Consider the following 19,709-nt stretch of genomic DNA (forward strand, 5'->3'; position numbering starts at 1 on the left):
AAATATGACTAAATACTTTTATAAAAAAATTTTACTTTATTTTTTAAGGTATTTTTAGTTTTACAGACATAATAAAAATTGTCAGATACAGTCATTCATGTCCAGAGGTGGGAGGAGTACTCAGATGTTGTACTTGAGTAAAGTAGAAGTACTCAGATGTTGTACTTGAGTAAAGTAGAAGTACTCAGGTCTTGTACTTGAGTAAAGTAGAAGTACTCAGATCTTGTATTTGAGGAAAAGTAGAAGTACTCAGGTCTTGTACTTGAGTAGAAGTAGAAGTACTCAGGTCTTGTACTTGAGTAAAGCAGAAGTACTCAGATCTTGTACTTGAGAAGAAGTAGAAGTACTCAGATCTTGTACTTGAGAAGAAGTAGAAGTACTCAGATGTTGTACTTGAGTAAAGTAGAAGTACTCAGATCTTGTACTTGAGGAAAAGTAGAAGTACTCAGATCTTGTACTTGAGTAGAAGTAGAAGTACTCAGGTCTTGTACTTGAGTAAAGTAGAAGTACTCAGATCTTGTATTTGAGGAAAAGTAGAAGTACTCAGGTCTTGTACTTGAGTAGAAGTAGAAGTACTCAGGTCTTGTACTTGAGTAAAGCAGAAGTACTCAGATCTTGTACTTGAGTACAGCAGAAGTACTCAGGTCTTGTACTTGAGTAAAAGTAGAAGTACTCAGATCTTGTACTTGAGTAAAGTAGAAGTACTCAGGTCTTGTACTTGAGTAAAGTAGAAGTACTCAGATCTTGTACTTGAGTAAAGTAGAAGTACTCAGATCTTGTACTTGAGTAAACGTAGAAGTACTCAGATCTTATACTTGAGGAAAAGTAGAAGTACTCAGATCTTGTACTTGAGTAAAGTAGAAGTACTCAGGTCTTGTATTTGAGTAAAGTAGAAGTACTCAGATCTTGTACTTGAGGAAAAGTAGAAGTACTCAGATCTTGTACTTGAGTAAAAGTAGAAGTAATCAGGTCTTGTACTTGAGTAAAGTAGAAGTACTCAGGTCTTGTATTTGAGTAAAAGTAGAAGTAATCAGGTCTTGTACTTGAGTAAAGTAGAAGTACTCAGATCTTGTACTTGAGTAAAGTAGAAGTACTCAGGTCTTGTACTTGAGTAAAGTAGAAGTACTCAGATCTTGTACTTGAGTAAAGTAGAAGTACTCAGATCTTGTACTTGAGTAAAGTAGAAGTACTCAGGTCTTGTACTTGAGTAAAGTAGAAGTACTCAGATCTTGTACTTGAGTAAAGTAGAAGTACTCAGATCTTGTTCTTGAGTAAAGTAGAAGTACTCAGATCTTGTACTTGAGTAAAGTAGAAGTACCAGAGTGTAGGAATACTCTGTCACAGTTAAAGTATTCTAAATGTTCCTCCAGTGAAAGTAGAAAGTACTCTCCTCTAAATGTACTTAAAGTAGCGACAGTAAAAGTAGTCATTGTCTGATTGGTCCATTTCAGAATAATATCTCTGATATGTTTTATAATGATTGATCATTAAAGTGTTCTCAGAGCTGGTAAAGGTGCAGCTAGTTTGAATGGCTTTGTATACTGCAGGGTAGCTGCTGGATTTACTGCAGGTGAACTACAGTCTGATTTAAGGGCTGATTATATTTACCATCATTAATCCTAATCTGCCTAGCAACTAAAGGGATTAAGTAAATGTAGGGGGGTAAAAGTACACCATTTAGTGAGCTTCTAACTAAAGAATAACCAGTGTAGTATAGTAATACAAAAATATTCCCAAATCCCATTTCTATCTGTTAAATAATCTGACAGTACACCAGGTTTATATAATGCTGTCACCTTCAAATGCAAGACTATTTCTTAAGCACAGCTCACTGATGAAAAACATTGATAAGGTGTCCTAAAACACAATTTTGTAACACGACACACTTTTAATTAGATGAACAATTAGACATGCACAGATTGTATCAAAGATTCTGAAAAGATTTTGCCTTGAAGGATTAAAAGTGAAGCCCAAAGAAAGTGGAAATATTATACCTTTGAACGCATAGGGGGTTGAAAAGTACTAATTTTGGATTCATTTTAGCGTTTTTGACAGGTTTTTTGTGACCAACTTAATCAAAAATAAAAAAAATGTTGTGGAATCTGTAACCCCCTAACAGAGCAACAGGTGAACAGGTTCGAGATGGCTGAAGAGTTTTGCAGGAGCAGTTATTGTCCCTTACAAAGAGGGGCATGTTTTGAAGTGAAATGGGGATTTTCCGCAGCTAAATGTGAGGAAAATGCCTGTGAGAGAGGCTTAATGGTGAAAGCGAAACGGATCCAAGCGTGGCAGAATCAGAGGCAGCTGATCGATAAAGAAAAAATAAAGAAACAATTAAACACTGGGGGGCACACACTTTTAGGGATAAATGGGGAGAGAAGGAACAAGAGTTTTTAAAGTCAACAAGTTAGCATCCCAAGGGCTCCTTCAGCAAAAAGCCAAAGGGATTTTTCCATTGGATTTCAGTATATTGCGGTGGAAAACATACCTTTATAATACTTATATGTTCTGTTCAGCAGGACAATCTCCACATACTGACACCACTTTGGATTGTTGAAGCGTAAATGCAATCACTAGAAGTAAAAAGCTGACGCTAAGCTATAGAGGAACTCCATCACGGCCACATGACTTGACCTCACCACCGCTAAGCTAAAGGCGGCTAATGTTCGGCATGGTGACGTTTAGTAGTCTCATTTAGACACTTGTTGTCAACCGCAGTTCTTAAGTGTATAACCAAAAATACATTCAAGACAGTTGACTTCAAGGTAAGGGAACTGGAGAAATGCTATCTCATGGGTCCAGGTTTTAGGACACATTTCTGCACCACTCTATTCCGTTACTTCCCAAGCTTAGGGATGCATGATAGTGCCCTGGGGAGAGATAGTTAAGAGTGCAAATCCCAGGAGAGAGATAAATAGATGGAAAGGTCGAGAAGCTGACTGACACACACTTGCACACACAGCCACACACACACACACATCCCCATAATTAGCATGCTAGCAGGCATTTAAATGTCCCGCACAAAGGCTCACTGTTGCTCACTTGGGAGACAATGCACAAAAGGAGTCAGTGGGAGCCCCCAAATCACCCTAATAACCCAGCGTGGATTCCCAGTTTTTTTTTTTACCATTCCACCGATCACACTCATTCACTCACTCACTGGCCGGCTAATGAAAAGCTGATGGCCTCGAGGCCTGCAGTCAACCAGCAGCTTGCCCCTTCCTCCTCATTTCCCCCTTTTTCATCTTTTCCTCCACCTCTCTGGTTCTCCTGAGGTTCAGAGGTCCACAGTTTGGTGCATGGGAACATCCACCGACTGACTGACTGACAGTCAGACAGACAGACAGACAGACAGACAGACAGACAGACAGACAGACAGACAGACAGACAGACAGACAGACAGACAGACAGACAGACAGACAGACAGACAGACAGACAGACAGACAGACAGACAGGGGATGGAGGATATGTAATTAAATGAAGATCAAGACCATGAGGGGAAATATCTTATTAGCCTGACACAGGATGATTTTAACTTGGTTAAAATCTGGACAGAAATGATTTGATTATGAGATAGGAACTCATAATGACTGATAATTGGAGAAACTTTACATATTGTAAGGAAAGCACACAGCTGTGGGTGCTTTCAGCCAAGAAGCAATCCTAAATATCCAGTTTTTCCCATCAGGGCATGCACCGAGCTGCTCTGTGTTCAATAAAGCTGCTGGGTCTGTCTGCAATGAGGCTAATTCTCTCTGAAACCCTTGTCAAGTCCCTCAGGACACTTGTATATAAAGCAGCACCTGTATATGCAAAGGAATCACTGCACATTAGCCAAAAGGGTACTTCCACCTGTAAACAAGTTCGAAGTTAGGACGTTTGAGGGGTGTTCAGTACCTCTCTTAGATTCTTCCTCGTCTTCTGGGTCTCATGCTAAAAGTAACCAAAGCTCCAAAAAAACAAAATAGGGAGAAAACTCAGAGCTCAACATCTTAAAGGAACAGTTTTTTTTCCAGCCACTCCTACAGCACATAAACTAGTGGGGCTTTAAAAGCTTAATCTGACCATGTTTTATGATTATTAATCACATTTTAATGACTTTTTCTCAAAACAGGCTTGGATTTCATGGAGCATTCTTGAATTTAGATCCCATGATCAATGTTTAAACTCCTCTGTTTCCACAGCACACCACTAGAGGGAACATGAGACAGTGTGGGTTTTGTTGCTGAGGCTCTCTCTGATAGAAATGGCTGCAGAGGCATCTAGTGGCTCTGGAGCTTCAACACTCTTAACTGGATTAGAAAAGAGAGTTTTTTTCCTCAAATGTTCAATCTTCAAGCAGGTTTCCAAAAGGAGAAACAACTAGAATTATATACAATTTTATTTGCAACATCAAAAGGTAAACAAGGAGAAATAAAGTGCTTTTGTGATCCATAAAGTGAACAAAAGACGTGTTAATACACTATTTCCAAACTTAGCTTTGTTGTCAGAAGAACAAATATAATTTAAAATATATTTTTTAAATTAAGTGATTTTTAAATCGCATTAAATAAAGGCATTTGCCAAAAGTTATGTCTAATAAATTAGTTGAAATTCTCCTGCTACTAACTGTACAGCTAAACAGCAGTATTGCTATTGTAGTCTAAATAAAGGGAGGTTTATATTACAGGAAAAACATGAAGGTTATCAAGCGTAATCTTAACAGACTTTGATTAAACCGTGCATCTTAAAAAGGTAAACTTAAAGTCTTGACTTTGATCAGTCAGGTTGCTTATAACAGATCTTCAAGGAGTGCAGTTCGGGGCAAAAGTTATATAGGAATGAAAATGTGTCAAACATATCTGTACGTGCAATCTAAAGCTGAACACACCACTAAGCAATCCCTCTTCAGGTCTATTTGAAGATAAAGTTGTAAGTGTTTGCAGCTGAATAAAAAGTTGGTCACATGACAACCTTCAGGTCTCTTTCTTGCTCTTGTAGGTCACTGGATCAAGAGGGACTGCGGTCTTCAGGATGTCAAACTCCAACTGGTTATTGTCCATGTCCAGAACACACATGAAGCTGCGACTGCCTGATGTCCTGGTCGCAGTGTCCTGGAACATATTTTGTAAGTCCACCGACACTGAAGTCCTCGTGTCCTCTGAACTCTGGGCCTCAAAGACCTCATCCTCTTCCTCTCCGCAGCTCAATGCCATCTCATTCTCGTAACAGAAGGCGCTCAGCGACCTGGTAATCAGGTATTGCTTGGTTCTACGAGTAGAAACCGGAGAAGCGACAGAAGACACCCTAGTTGTGGCCTTGTCGAGCTCTTTGGCGCTGAGGTGGGGCGTGGACGGCACCTCGTAGGTCTGATGGAATCGAGCGTAGTCTACCTTGTAGCGGTCCTCATCCTCGTAGATCACAGGCTCAAACCTGTGACCCCAGAAGACCTCTCTGGCAAGGAAGGAGCTACGAAACTGGGTGGTCATGGCCGTGGCCTCCACCATCCCCTCCAAGATCACGACGATCTCGAAGTCATCCGTCTCCAGATCAGCTCTGCTTAAAGTATACAAGGGGCTGTCTTTATCTATCTCGTGGATTATGACCAGCGGGGATACTAGAAACAGCCGGTCTGTTCCATCATCGTAGCCAACGTTGAGGTCCATCTGCTCCAAGGGGATGAACTCGCCTTCGTCTGTAACGTATGAACGTATTAGCTGTGCGCGGACATGAGCCTCCACGATGTGGCTCTTACGCAGGTTGCCCACCCTCCACATGAGGCACAGCTTTCCGTCTCGCAGGGCGATGACAGCGTTCTTGGAGAACACGAGGGTCTGGTTCCTCTTTTTCGGCCGCGCCATCTTTGCCATGATGGTGCCGATCATGAAAGAGTCGATGATGCAGCCCACGATGGACTGCACGACCACAGTTAGTACAGTGATGGGGCATTCCTCAGTGACGCAGCGCAAGCCATACCCGATGGTGGTCTGGGTCTCCATGGAGAACAGGAGCGCCCCAATAAAGCTGTGGACATGAAGTATGCAGGGCATTCTTAGTGTCTGCGCTCTGTGCGTTATACCAACAACGTTCACCCTTGGTTGTTCGTTAAAGTCCCCATGTACCAGGGAGACACTGTAAAAGACAATCCCAAAGAAAAGCCACGAGACCAGGAAGCTGCCGCAGAATATCAGCAGCAGGTATCTCCAGCTGATGTCCACACAGGTGGTGAAGATGTCAGCCAGGTAGCGCTGCCTCTTTTCATCCATGTTGGTGAATAGAACATTACATTGTCCATTTTTCTTTACGAACCGGCTCCGTATTTGGTTGGTGCCCCTCGTCAATATCTTACCGTTGTTCATTCCTTCTTGTCCAACCGAAGTTGGGTACGGAAACCCAACCTCCTCTTACTGTCTTTAGTCTCTACGTCGCAGGGTGAATGCAATCCAAAGCTTTGGGAACTTTGGCCGTCATCAAACCTAAGCTAGAGATCTTCTGGCATCCCTCCTCTGGTAGAAAGCCTGACCCAATGCTGTACCTGTAACAACAGAAACAGTGAGATTTGGAGGACTGATAGAAAATGTGATGACATTAGATGCAAACAAATGTGGATAACAGAATGAGATTCAAACGTTTTCCTGCCAAGTTAAGAAATCAGTGTTGTTATGTACACTGTGCGTTGGGTTAAAGGAGACATATTATAACATCTAGCTTACCAAAATAGCAAGCCCACTCTTAACAGCCAAGACTTTCTGGACAGACAAGACATCACATATAGGATACAGGTGTTCCTGTAAAGTAGTGATGCCCTTTGACATTGTTACTCCCATCCAAATAAAATTGAGGCCATCAAATTGGAGAAACAGGGTTCCATGGTTTTACTGAAGCACTCTTTTTTGCACCATCAATCCTCAAATTCACACAAACACGTACTATAAAAAGGAGTTAATGGTCACCATAGAAAAAATGGGGACTTTCACCAAAGCCAGTTTCCATGGGAACACTCTCCGGTGGCATTCGGGGACAGAGAAAAATGGAGGTAATCATCAGAGAAACATGGTGAAAAAAGGACGAGTCCAGAGTATTAAGTGCTCTTATAACATGAGTCAGAGAGGGAACGATGTGAGAGCGGTTCTAAGGGCAGCGATGCATCATTGATATTAGATTTTAAGTAGATTTTAAATAAGTTACAAGAGGTGACGCTTAGTGGACACTTTTTACGAACCATTTTAATGTGTGAGAGCGTTACTGAGGATAAGAGAAATCTGTTATCTTTTTTAAATGCATCCTTATTATATTCTCAAGGATTTTCCCAATGCTCTATTAGTCTGTTTGTTAATTGACAACAAATGTATCAACAACAATTCTGACTGTTAATTAATGTCTTATGTGCATGATGTAGTGACCTCTAGTGGTGAGGTTCCAGATTGCAACCATCTGAATACTTTGCACTCACCCCTCCCTTCACAATCCTCTTGGAGAACCTGCATAACAATAGGCTTTATTATAATGTATTAAACTAAAGGGACAAAATAGCCCAAGCTTTACACCCAAATGGACAATGTTAGTTAAATTAACATCTGGATGTGTATTATAGATGTTTTCTTTCCACTGATCTCAAAGAACAAAGCCCAAACACTGTGACCGGTGCATGAAAATATCAAGCCTGGAGTAATTATGCAAAGTGTCTGGTCATTCAAAAGAGAACATTTGTAAAAAACTACCAGATACACGCAAAGCCTTTTCATGCTTTTTTCTCCATCTCATTGTGTAGATGATTGGGATAAAAGAGCCTAACATACATAAATGTAATTTCTCAATGTAAGCATGTGTTGCCTAAATAACTGTGATGTCATTCAGTGAAGGACCTGCTTTGTGTTGGGACTCGGGGACTGTGGACGATTGTTTTGTGTCAGTCATTCAGGATGTTTGAGTGAGTCTTTTCAGGTTTGCTTCACTTCCTCCTTTTTTGCTTTCTAGCAATCTAAACATTAATCAATACTTAGCCCTGATTTCACTGTGCTTGTCATGAGCCAACCCACAGAGGAGTCAGTGCAAAGAATGATTATACCCACGCTACCATCATCACAAACCAGAGGACCTCTGTGTTGGCCTCATTTCAGATTCTTGTTTGGTCCATTTTTGTCTCATTTTAAACTTTGCAAAACATATTATATTTCCAAGTTTATGAAGGGCATTCAAGTTCAAGTTCAAGTTACTTTATTTATACCCAGAGGTAGATTTTGTTTGCAGTAGTAGAGTCCTCATACACACATACACAGAGCATTTGTAAGGTGGAAGACAGCGTTTCAAATTATACATGACACTCAAACGTCAACATTTGTTTGCATTTTATTCAGGGTGAAAGACTCAAGTTACACACAGAGAGAGGAAGGCTGCAAACATCTCAGCTCACTGAGTTTCATTTTGATTGTCAACAGTTACACAGTTTTTGGGCTGAAATCTGTGTAAGTATTTATGTTTTCTAACATGGTTAATGCTGGTTGCCTGAGTGATCCTGAACTGAGTTGACTTTACATTCTCAAGGTCCACAATTTGGAAATAAAGGAGAGCTTTTTGGGCTTGTAACTTGTCCAACAACATCTGTATGAGTTTGATGAACAGCTGCACAACAACATCACACCTGTTGTATATTAACATGTTTCCAGATGTTGTTTTTCTTCCTCCTCACCAGATATTTTCATACAGTACATGACAGTGAAGTGTAGCTGTGCACTTCATCACAACACAACAGTCACCTGGAGTTCAAAGTACAAATAAAACATTCGTCACAAAATCATGAAGTTGTGTGTGTCCATTTGCTGATACTGAAACAGTCTTTGAAACCTACTCACCCTAAAAGTCATAAAATCTTACTGTCACTGCCCAGGGTAAAAGTCCCACATCCTCTCTTATAGTTCCTTCTTCATTCCTTTTTCCCTGTTGTTAAATCCATCATTGGCTGCCTCCTTTGCTGGAAATAGTCCTGTGTGTACTCATTCACTTCAGGCTGAAAATGCTGTGTCAATCTCTGCAGAGGGTTTGGAAAAGGAGGGAGGGAGGGAGGGAGGGATGAGGAGAGGAGAGAAATGGATAAAAGAATGAGAAAAACTAGAAGAGTAGGGCTGCCTCTTTGTCTGTAACGTGTAGGTGTTGAGTAATTCCTGATGTGCCCATGTATGCTTGTTTGAGTCATCTTTTCTATTCTAACTCTCTCTGAAGAACAACAGAGAGGATACTGTAACAGGTGGGAGACAAAGAAAGAACGGAGGCTTGGAGATAAAGGGATCGAATCTTGATCATGCATGGTTTAAAACTGTGAATCACCAGGACTGTTGCAAAAATATAAGACTGTAAACTGGCCTCTAAACACAGCTCATTACTCTAACCCAGTCTATCCCCATTCTCCCACAGCTCTGTTAACACATGTTGAATGCTACATCTACGCAGAGGATACACAGAGAAGAAGAAAATAAGGTTTCAAGCAGCAGTGGGAGGTTTTTCTGCCTGTGTCATTGTCACTGAATTGCTTTTCAACTTGAAGTGCTCTGGTGTTGCAGAGGGATTCCTCTCACATAGTGTGATCCCTCTGTTATAAAAGCAAATAGGGAAGGTCGTTCTTTAATTTCCCAATGGGACTGTGCAGTGTTGTGGTAATTTAACGTGAGTCACCTCCCGGTAAGAATTGAACAATAAGTTAGAAGAAAGTTGTCTCTGGTGTTATTCAAAAGTATTACTGTATAGTTTATCAAGAAATGTTTTACTCTTAAAGTCTGATGTGTCAGATTTCACATGATATGGATAATGATGTGTGTGATGTCAGAAGTGTTCTGCTTTTTTTGGAATAAGAAGGAGGACGAAATGGGATTTATATGGAGCAAACACCTGGGGGATGAGAAAAGGAGGGCGAGTTGTTTTAGGATATGGGATTCAGAATTTGAAAGGGAGGCAGCTGGAGAGTCCTTGCCAGAAGACAGTGAGGACCGAGAGGGTGGAGAATATTTTAAAGCTCTTGAAACTATGTGTACAGTCCTACAAACTCTCAGAAAAACATAAGGGTTTTGAGATCATTTTTATCTTCAAAAATTAGATTGAGTTGTTATCTAGCTGTGGTGTTTACCTTAAGAAATCAGTTGTATTGTTATATTAGATTTTATACAATAAATCTTGACTGTAAATCTCATCTAAATGACATTAAGAAAAATATAAACTGCTCATCACCCTGCCGTAGAACACCAAAAACATCCTTCCCTGTGTGGGATGGGTGATTATACTCCGTCACAAATAATTTTTCATCATCGACTGTGAAACACGATTGATAATGAATACAGTCATTTAGGAGGACTGACTCGTAGCAATAGGATCAGATTTGTTTATCTTATTACATTTAATTAAGCTTATTAAAGTCTCAACCTGAAAACAGGTTCACTTTGGTGTATGATTTATCTGTCAAAGCTGAGGAGCTTGGCAAGGTAAAGCAATTTATTTAAGCACATTTCACACACAAAGCAAGTGATTAGAGTAAAGTATTAAACAGGAAATAAATACACAATAAATAAATACTTTAAGACTCATTGCATGCATTAATTAATCACCCAAGACTAATTATATGCATAAATAAGAGGGCTGGAAAATGCAAAACAATTGAGCAACATTCATTTCAGTCAATAATTTCCCAAGTCTTGTGGGTAGATAAACACTAATCCAATCATTGAAAATAGAAAACAATTCTGAGTTTTGTTTACAGCAGAAATCCCAGTCCAAATCTTTTTTAATTAACACATATTTTCCATAGAAAATAGGTTATTTTTCCTAATTGCTTGCAGCCTGTCGCCATCTACTGACTATTGATCAAAGTAGCATAGCCAGAATCAAGTCAGCCATTGAAAGTCAAGCAACACCGGAAGCCGCGGGATTTTGCCTTCCAAATAAAACGGTAATAATTCTAAAATCAACGCAATACCTGGCAATCATCCTCCAAGAGCAATGTTATTAATGAACATACCACTTTATGTTTTAGGATAGTCATCAACAGTAGTGGTGGTGAATTCTTCAACATAAGTAACGCGTGTTGATTAATGTGAACTTTACTTTGAAAATCAGAACCGGAACTACAATACATTTGTTTGATGGAGGCTAGCTTGACGTAGGTTCCCCGCTGTCCGAGCTGTCAGCCACGTCACCGCCTCTGGAACATCTTTCCTCTCAGACCTCTGCAGACTCAGCTCATGAGTGGATTCAGCAGACATTGTTATCTGTTTATCTTTCATGCTGTTGGATAAAGAGCCAACGAGCTACCGAACAGACCCTGAGCTCACCGTGCAAGCTGTTAGCTTAGCTTTTTGTTCCACTGGACTCGCAGTTTTGATTTTGTGTGGGTCAAAATCTGTGCAGGGCGTTGTTAGGCCTTTAAATAGTTTGATTAAAGTTTTTTTTCTTTATCGAAACTTATTGTAAACATGAATATCTTTCGTTTGGCCGGTGACGTGTCCCATCTGACGGCTATAGTTATCCTGCTGCTGAAGATATGGAAGTCCAAATCCTGTGCTGGTATGCTAACACTGACATCACTGCATTATCATTTCCTAATGTGATTATACAGCTTTAGTTCAACAACATGCGTGCAATTGTATAGTATAGATACAACTGGGATAACTGCATTTGTAGATGTCCTTTAGGTTTATTATGGTGGGAGTTTGCATTATGCTGAGAGATTCTGCAGGAGTGGTAGCGACGTGGCAACTTCTTCCACCTATTAAACAGCATCCTACAATCCTGTATCCTGAACACATCATAGCTGCAGTGTAGCTGTGTATTTCGCCTGTTAAATAATACAATTGGGGTAATCATAACCCTGTCTTCTGATATACATGATCTTCCCTGGACTAGAAAGTGGTCATCTGATTTTGAAAGGGATTTAACTTGTGTTTTCTCCCTCTGTGAAGGAATCTCTGGGAAGTCCCAGGTGCTGTTTGCGCTTGTCTTCACCACCAGGTACCTGGACCTGTTCACTGTCTTCATCTCTCCTTACAACACCGTCATGAAGGTAAGATCCCACACAGTTTCACACACACGCTGACCCTCGGTGTGACCTAGATGAAAACACTGTTTTTACCAGAGGTCATGTAAGGTCACTAGGTTAAAGTGATTCCTTTTGTCCTGTGAGACGAGCCATGTGATATGGAACTGAAGTAAAATACTTGTGTCACACACACACACACACACACACACACACACACACACACACACACACACACACACACACACACACACACACACACTTATACAGCTGACTGCAGGTTCATACTTTATCGAGTAACTATGCAAAATAAGCAGCTGTCAGTCTATCTTACTGACTAAGTGTTTCATGTCCAATATATAATACACATCAAGAGAAAAATATGTAACATTGAGCGTAATTTACAAAGCCCCGCAGAATCCATTGATTAAAGCAACCATACAAGTGATATCCTCTCTGCTCTCAGGTGGTGTTCCTCGCTCTGTCCTATGCCACCGTGTACCTGATCTACATGCGCCTGAGGAGCACCTACGACTCTGAGAACGACACGTTCCGCGTGGAGTTCCTGCTGGTGCCGGTCATCGGGCTCTCCTTCCTGGAAAACTACGCTTTCACCCCAATGGAGGTAAGTAACAACCACTCAGACTGTGTCGTATAATAGTTCACTCATGGTCTATAAACATCAGCAGCACGACAGATTTATGGTCAGTTTTTCATCATGTTTTGTTTGCACATTTAAAAAAAGGATGATCAGACCTCTAAGCTATACACATCTTTTTATTCGTAGCTTTAACACCTCGGTTAGGAGTTAAACTCATGCATTTCTCTCCCTCTGTCTCCACCCAGATCCTGTGGACCTTCTCCATCTTCCTGGAGTCCGTGGCCATAATGCCGCAGCTCTTCATGATCACTAAGACGGGCGAGGCGGAGTCCATCACCACCCACTACCTGTTCTTCCTCGGCCTGTACCGGGCGCTCTACATCGCCAACTGGGTGTGGCGCTACCACACGGAGGGCTTCTTCGACCAGATCGCCGTGGTGTCCGGCGTGGTGCAGACCATCTTCTACTGCGACTTCTTCTACCTTTATGTCACTAGGGGTGAGTCAACAGCATTACAGAGGGGATGGTGTAGTTTGGGCTGGGGACACTCTATATCAGAGGGCTGTAGTAAAAGTACTAATCTATATTATTTAGACTTTTCTTGAGTACTCATTCAGCCACACCTTATCTATAAAAAATCCAAAATAATGAGAAAATTCTAACCATTATTCTTTATTTTTTCCACACAGCACAAAATACACAAAGTAATATTTCCTTCCGATACAAAACTGTTAGCCAACCCAGAAGTTAGCATCTCCAGGCCTCCCTTGACAAAAACCAATGGGGATTTTTCCATTGAATTTCCGGATATTGCAGAAAATAAGCTCTGTAGCAAACATACGTTTATGTTCCTAACAAGCTTTGTTCTGCAGGATAATCTCCACATATTAGCACATTTTTTAAGCATAAATTCCATCTCCAGAAGTAAAAAGCTAACATAAGGCTAAAGGAACTACATCTTGGTCACATGACTTCACGTCGCCACCGCTAAGCTAAAGGCGGCTATCTGTTTCTTTAAAGGACACGTAGAAGCTTCATACATTCACCAGTAGGGGATTAACTGACGTATTTTATGTCGGAGAACAACATCTAAAGATCTCTTAAGCTTGTGTTGAATACAGATCTTATTTTTAGACATGTAACAAAAAAGTTAAGAGACGAAAGAACCAGAAGTGCTGAAATGCTAACTCTTTTCCTGGACTCATTCCTGAACCTCTGTATTCACAGTTTAGGTGATTGACCGTCAAATCCCCAGTGCAAGTGTTTGATTTACAGCCAGATCGTATCCTGACGTTCAGCTGCGTGGTTAGTTTATAATCCGGATTTTCCAGTTGACGAGCACGAGCATCCTTCTTGGCAACAAACAGTATGGATCTGATAAAAGGACTGGCATTAGTTTTTCTAAATAAAACCTCTAATGCCTGCTTTGTTCTGCCTCTTTGTCCTCAGTGCTTCGGGGAAGAGGAAAGATGAGCCTGCCGATGCCCATTTAAGAAAAAACACATACAAAGAAAAAAGACGTCAGTGCCGCTCAGCCGACTCTCTGTGCCTGCTGCAGCTCAGCACACCTTGCCCTTCAACTGTACATGTGTTTAGCAAAAGGACTAATGTGTGCACCTCTAGAGTTTGAAATCCTGTGTGACTGGTACTTTATGTGTGTGTGTGTGTGTGTGTGTGTGTGTGTGTGTGTGTGTGTGTGTGTGTGTGTGTGTGTGTGTGTGTGTGTGTGTGTGTGTGTGTGTGTGTGTGTGTGTTGAGAAGTTTGTGTTTTTTTCTTTATTCGATGCAATTGTGACACTGAAAAATGTGTCACTGGATCTAAAAGAGAGTTACGCTATGGAAACTGTATATTTGTCTGTCCCTATAACACCCCGAGACACTTTGTCACCATGTTTTTATCCAGAAAATTGCACAAAAAAAAAAATAGATTGTTAGAAGCTTCAGATCCAGTGCCCATAGTTTCATTTCAAAGTGTCGTGGATTTTCACACAACCACGTTTTTACTGTATTCTTTAATTCAAGTTAATCTTATTTATACATCCCAATATTAAAGTCACACATTTGCCACGAGGGGCTTTTATAATCTGTACACCTTCCACAAAGTGTCTTCCTTAGAGCTGACTGTGTTATATGCAAACGCCTCCTTTCTTTATTCTCGAGTTCCCTTTTTGTATTTCCTCTTATTGGTCGTCTTTTATATTTCAATGTATTTCTTAATGGGAGGAAAAAGGGCTAAATATTTCATTTTGTCTTAAAGGAAGCCAAAGATGGGACGGATAAATGCTGCAATTGTTGAGTCAAGAAAATGTTTGTGGGACTAAGAAAGTAGTTGTGTCCGGGATGAAAATGGCATTGTGTTTCTGTAAACGATGAACCTTTGGTTGATAAATGTTTTAGTCTCAGTAAGTTGCACACCGACATTACCTTTATTATAACGTGTGAGGGATCTCGAGTCAAGGCGTGGCTCGGTTCTTTTGTTACCTGTCCACATCAATTACAACACACCAGGATGTTTGCCTTACACACACACACACACACACACACACACACCTGTATTCTTATTTAACAGTGTGGTCTGAAAGTGCCGGTGCATTTTGCTACTGCTAAAGTGAAAGTGCGACTAAGTGACTCCCTTATTTAATCATCACCTCTATGTTAACCATTAGAGCTGCAACGGTTGGACAACTTATGGATTAGTTAATTGACAGAAAACAAAGTCATTTATCTTGCAAAAATCAACCTGTTTTCATGCTTTTCTGTTTTTCATCCGTATTATAGTGAATGCTTTTCTGACATTTAAAACCCACTTAGAGAAATATATATTTATATTTTTCACAATCTCCTAACATTTGAAAAATCAAACGATTTAATCTGAGAAATATTGGGCAGGTTTAAAGGTCCATTATAGAATAAAAAATAAAACAAATGTTTAAATAAATAGAAATAGAAACTGTATAAAAACATAGGAAGCAAATATTTGCCGCAAAGGATCAAATTGAAATAAATGAGAAAAGATATTTAAATAACAAAGATGAAAAGTAGAAATTAATGTATGAATCAAATAATGAATTAAATATATATAATTGGTTGCAGCCCCCTGACTGGCTCCTCAGTGTGGAGTTTTCATGAAGGTCTTCCTGTGTTTATACAGCACCTTGCTCCCCTCCCTCACCGCTCCTCCCACCGCTTTAGCAGCAGAAGTGATGGAGAGAGGCGACGCTGCCAGAGCCGCCGCCCTCTCCACCACCTTCACCTTCTTCACCACCTTCCCTTTCCCCTCGTCCTTCCCCAGGATCCCCGCCCCCTCTGCTGCACCCTTCCCCACCGCCGTCACCAGCTCGCACCAGAAAAGCCTCTCCGCCCTTTTCCTCTCCTCCTCTTCCATCCTCTTCTCTGAGTCTGACCTCTGCTCCTCTTTTTCTTTATCAACTTCGAGTCTTCTTTCTCCTGAAATCCTCTCTTGCACCTCCTTCACGGCCCTCTGAGCGTCCTTAAACGCAGCATTGCTATAGCAACTGCCTCCATTTCCCCCTGCAACCTGGTCTACCTTGTTTAAAAGCTCAATGACTTGTTGTGAGCACTCCTTGGTTTCTTGTTTTCCACTATTCTCAAAAACATGATACCCCCCGCAGCTCTTGACAAACTCCCACAGCTCAGGATTCTCCCCCAGAAAGTCCTCCACCCGTTTCCCCTGTAGCTGCTCCCCCCAGGTGAACAACACCACCGTATACATGACGACTCCAGGCCCAAACGTCGCCTTCACCCACTCCAACGCGTCCCTCTCCTCCGGGGTAAACCTGCCGAGCTGTAAGATAAGATAAGATATATTTGATTGATGATGGGAGCAGCAGCATGTAGGAAAGACATTGCACATTAATTACAAGTAAATAAAATAAAAAATAAAACATAGGAAGTTAATGCAAAAAATGTGCAATAAAGAATAACATTAAAATAACCATTTTACAATCAGTTTTCAAATATAATAAAAACAAATATATATTTTTAGAAATATATCGATATTTAGAAAAATAAAATATATGATAAAATAAAATAAATAAATGATAAAATAAATGATAAAATAAATAAATATATGATAAAATAAAATAAATAAATATATGATAAAATAAAATAAATAAATATATGATAAAATAAAATAAATAAATGATAAAATAAATAAATATGATAAAATAAATATATGATAAAATAAATAAATATGATAAAATAAATATATGATAAAATAAATATATGATAAAATAAATAAATATATGATAAAATAAATAAATATATGATAAAATAAATATATGATAAAATAAATAAATATATGATAAAATAAATAAATAAATGATAAAATAAATATATGATAAAATAAATAAATATGATAAAATAAATATATGATAAAATAAATAAATATATGATAAAATAAATATATGATAAAATAAATATATGATAAAATGAATAAATATGATAAAATAAATATATGATAAAATAAATGATAAAATAAATAAATATATGATAAAATAAATATATGATAAAATAAATAAATATATGATAAAATAAATAAATAAATGATAAAATAAATATATGATAAAATAAATAAATATGATAAAATAAATATATGATAAAATAAATAAATATATGATAAAATAAATATATGATAAAATAAATATATGATAAAATAAATAAATATGATAAAATAAATATATGATAAAATAAATATATGATAAAATAAATATATGATAAAATAAAATAAATAAATAAATGATAAAATAAATATATGATAAAATAAATATATGATAAAATAAATAAATAAATATATGATAAAAATAAATAAATAAATATATGATAAAATAAAAATAAATATGATCAAATAAATAAATATATGATAACATACAACAACAAAGATATACATATCAGCAATAGAACATAAACAAATTAAGCATAACAGTGAATATATACATATCGACAATGAGGGATACATATCTTTAAATACTGAATACACAATATAAATATACAGAATACAAAGGCCATGTACATTATGCTTGTCCAGCCTTTCAAACTCACAAAATGGAAACATTAAATACAATAAACACTTTACATTTAGGGTCACCAGGAAGGCGTGAGGCCCCGGGGATGACATTGCCACAGATCGTCCCACCTCCGCCATGACCTCCTCAGGGGACAGGTGTGTGTGCAGGAAACCCGGAGTGTCGACCACAGAGACACTCCGTCCAAACACCGTCCCTGTGTGTGTCATGCAGTGTTTGGTGACGGAGGAGGGGGACACTTTGACGCAGAAGGCGTTCCGGCCCAGGATGGTGTTTCCAGAGGAGCTTCGGCCTGTTCCAGTCCGTCCCAGCAGAACCAGTCTCAGGGGGTCAGGAGGGGATGTGGGGGGGGATTCTTCACACACTGTGGCAAAGAGAAACAGTCATAAGAGGATATTTTACATATTAAAGAGGCCCCTTTTATGCTTTTTGGGGTTACTGTAGTGTGTTATATGGGGTTTTGTGCATGTAAATGGTGTGCAAAGGCTAAAATCCCTGTGTTCCCTCCCTCGGACAGGCTGAGGGGCGGGACATCTCTAAGCGGTTGACCAATCACAACGGAGCCGGCCAGCTAACCAATCAGAGTATACTGGGCTCTGGTTTCAGACAGAGGGTGAACAGAGCCCTCAGCACAGTACGAGAAAAATAAAAATATTTTTGAACATGAAAGCATGGAAACACGTCCCAGGAGAGACACTAAATGTAAACAGTGAGAATGAGCAGGATACTGTATGTCCTCTTGAAGTAAAGGTTGATGTGCTGCTCCCTGCTCATTATCTTTAATGACCGGCTTGCTGCACATTATGCTATACAGAGTGATAAACCAACGAATTATTAAATGAAAGGTCCATTCACCAGTCATAAAACACATTATCTTGCTTTGTTTTCTCCTTCTTTTACAGTTTAAAGGCACCATGAGGCACGGAGCTTAATGTGATAGATAAATGACCTACCTTTACATGACGCAGCATTTCCTGAGGACGACATCCTAACAGAGATAGAACAGCCTTCAGGTTAACACACGATTACAGAAAATACAGATGTAATCCGTGTGTCTCCACCGCGATTCGGATGTTGTCTTGCATTTAATTGTTACTTAAAGAGCAGCATCCTGCAGAGAGCATCGGAGCAGCTGCAGTCACTGAAGAACAGAGGCTTCACGCTGCAGCTGTGAAGGATAACACCATCAAATAAAGTTATCACGCACTGAATATCAGACAGCTGTTAATAGAACGTCTCGTTGCTCTTTCAACCATCCTTATTACGGATGTTTCCGACGTTACTTGTGATGATAGCACAACCAGCACTGTGATTTCAATTATGTATTGTTGTAGCTCCCCGTTCTGGCCACTAGAGGGCAGTCAACACTTGTAATTCTAAAAACAATTGTAATTTTAAAAGAAATCTTGTTTAAATAATGAGACCAAATACAAAAATTCCCTATATTAAATGTTCAATTTAAATTATAATAATAATGAATAAAAATAAATACAAAAAATAAGAATAATTATGCTTGGAAATGTAACTAAATAAAGTAAAGTAAAATTACAACATAAAGTTTAACTAAAGTGACAACATTTTGACCCTTTATTATTTTACAAATATGTTGATTTGCATAATAAAAAGGTATTTCAAAATGTAATACAATATGAGAAAACACAAGACAAAATAATTATACTTTTTGTTACATCATGGTTAAAGTAGGTTCACATTTGCTATAAAAAAAAGAAAAAAGATTGGATATAAATTATTTGATATGTATGAATTTCCCCAATTTTGTGCCATGCCGTGCAACAGTTATTATAACCAATCCTAAGTCTAATCACTAAATGGGAAATGGAAATGTTGGCTATTTATTTCTTGTTATTAGTGACTGTTTGATGTTCTGAATAGCTGAAATACAAATGACTTCATTCACAAATCTACTCAGGCTGCTAATTGCTAACCCAGTATACGGAGAGAACCCTTCATATATGGTTCAGCTATTTTTTTTAAACAACAATATTGCTATTAATACTGTATAGCAATTACACTGAGCACAACATCGCTTGTCACGCCCACACAGTGC

The 19,709-nt window shown here is 39.0% G+C and overlaps 3 protein-coding genes across 3 annotated transcripts; 1 reads left to right on the plus strand and 2 right to left on the minus strand.

Annotated features, from left to right (window-relative positions):
- Window positions 1-4,955: 4,955 nt before the first annotated feature.
- kcnj4 (potassium inwardly rectifying channel subfamily J member 4) lies at window positions 4,956-6,467 on the minus strand. The gene has a single exon (XM_063902921.1). It carries the CDS (start codon window positions 6,336-6,338, stop codon window positions 4,956-4,958), a length of 1,383 nt encoding a protein of 460 aa, XP_063758991.1. The 5' UTR covers window positions 6,339-6,467.
- A 4,650-nt stretch (window positions 6,468-11,117) lies between these two features.
- On the plus strand, window positions 11,118-15,053 carry kdelr3 (KDEL endoplasmic reticulum protein retention receptor 3). Its single transcript, XM_063904779.1, has 5 exons — window positions 11,118-11,526; window positions 11,922-12,022; window positions 12,462-12,620; window positions 12,842-13,094; window positions 14,046-15,053. Exons 1-5 carry the CDS (start codon window positions 11,436-11,438, stop codon window positions 14,087-14,089), a joined length of 648 nt encoding a protein of 215 aa, XP_063760849.1. The 5' UTR covers window positions 11,118-11,435; the 3' UTR covers window positions 14,090-15,053.
- A 328-nt stretch (window positions 15,054-15,381) lies between these two features.
- LOC134878618 (GTPase IMAP family member 7-like) lies at window positions 15,382-18,942 on the minus strand. Its single transcript, XM_063904778.1, has 3 exons — window positions 18,595-18,942; window positions 17,692-18,005; window positions 15,382-16,401 (listed from the first exon to the last, which is right to left on the minus strand). The coding sequence occupies exons 1-3, from the start codon at window positions 18,626-18,628 to the stop codon at window positions 15,706-15,708; spliced, it is 1,044 nt and encodes a 347-aa protein (XP_063760848.1). The 5' UTR covers window positions 18,629-18,942; the 3' UTR covers window positions 15,382-15,705.
- Between the last annotated feature and the right edge of the window lie 767 nt (window positions 18,943-19,709).

Source organism: Eleginops maclovinus, chromosome 16 (genome assembly GCF_036324505.1).
Source record: "Eleginops maclovinus isolate JMC-PN-2008 ecotype Puerto Natales chromosome 16, JC_Emac_rtc_rv5, whole genome shotgun sequence".
NCBI lineage: Eukaryota > Metazoa > Chordata > Actinopteri > Perciformes > Eleginopidae > Eleginops > Eleginops maclovinus.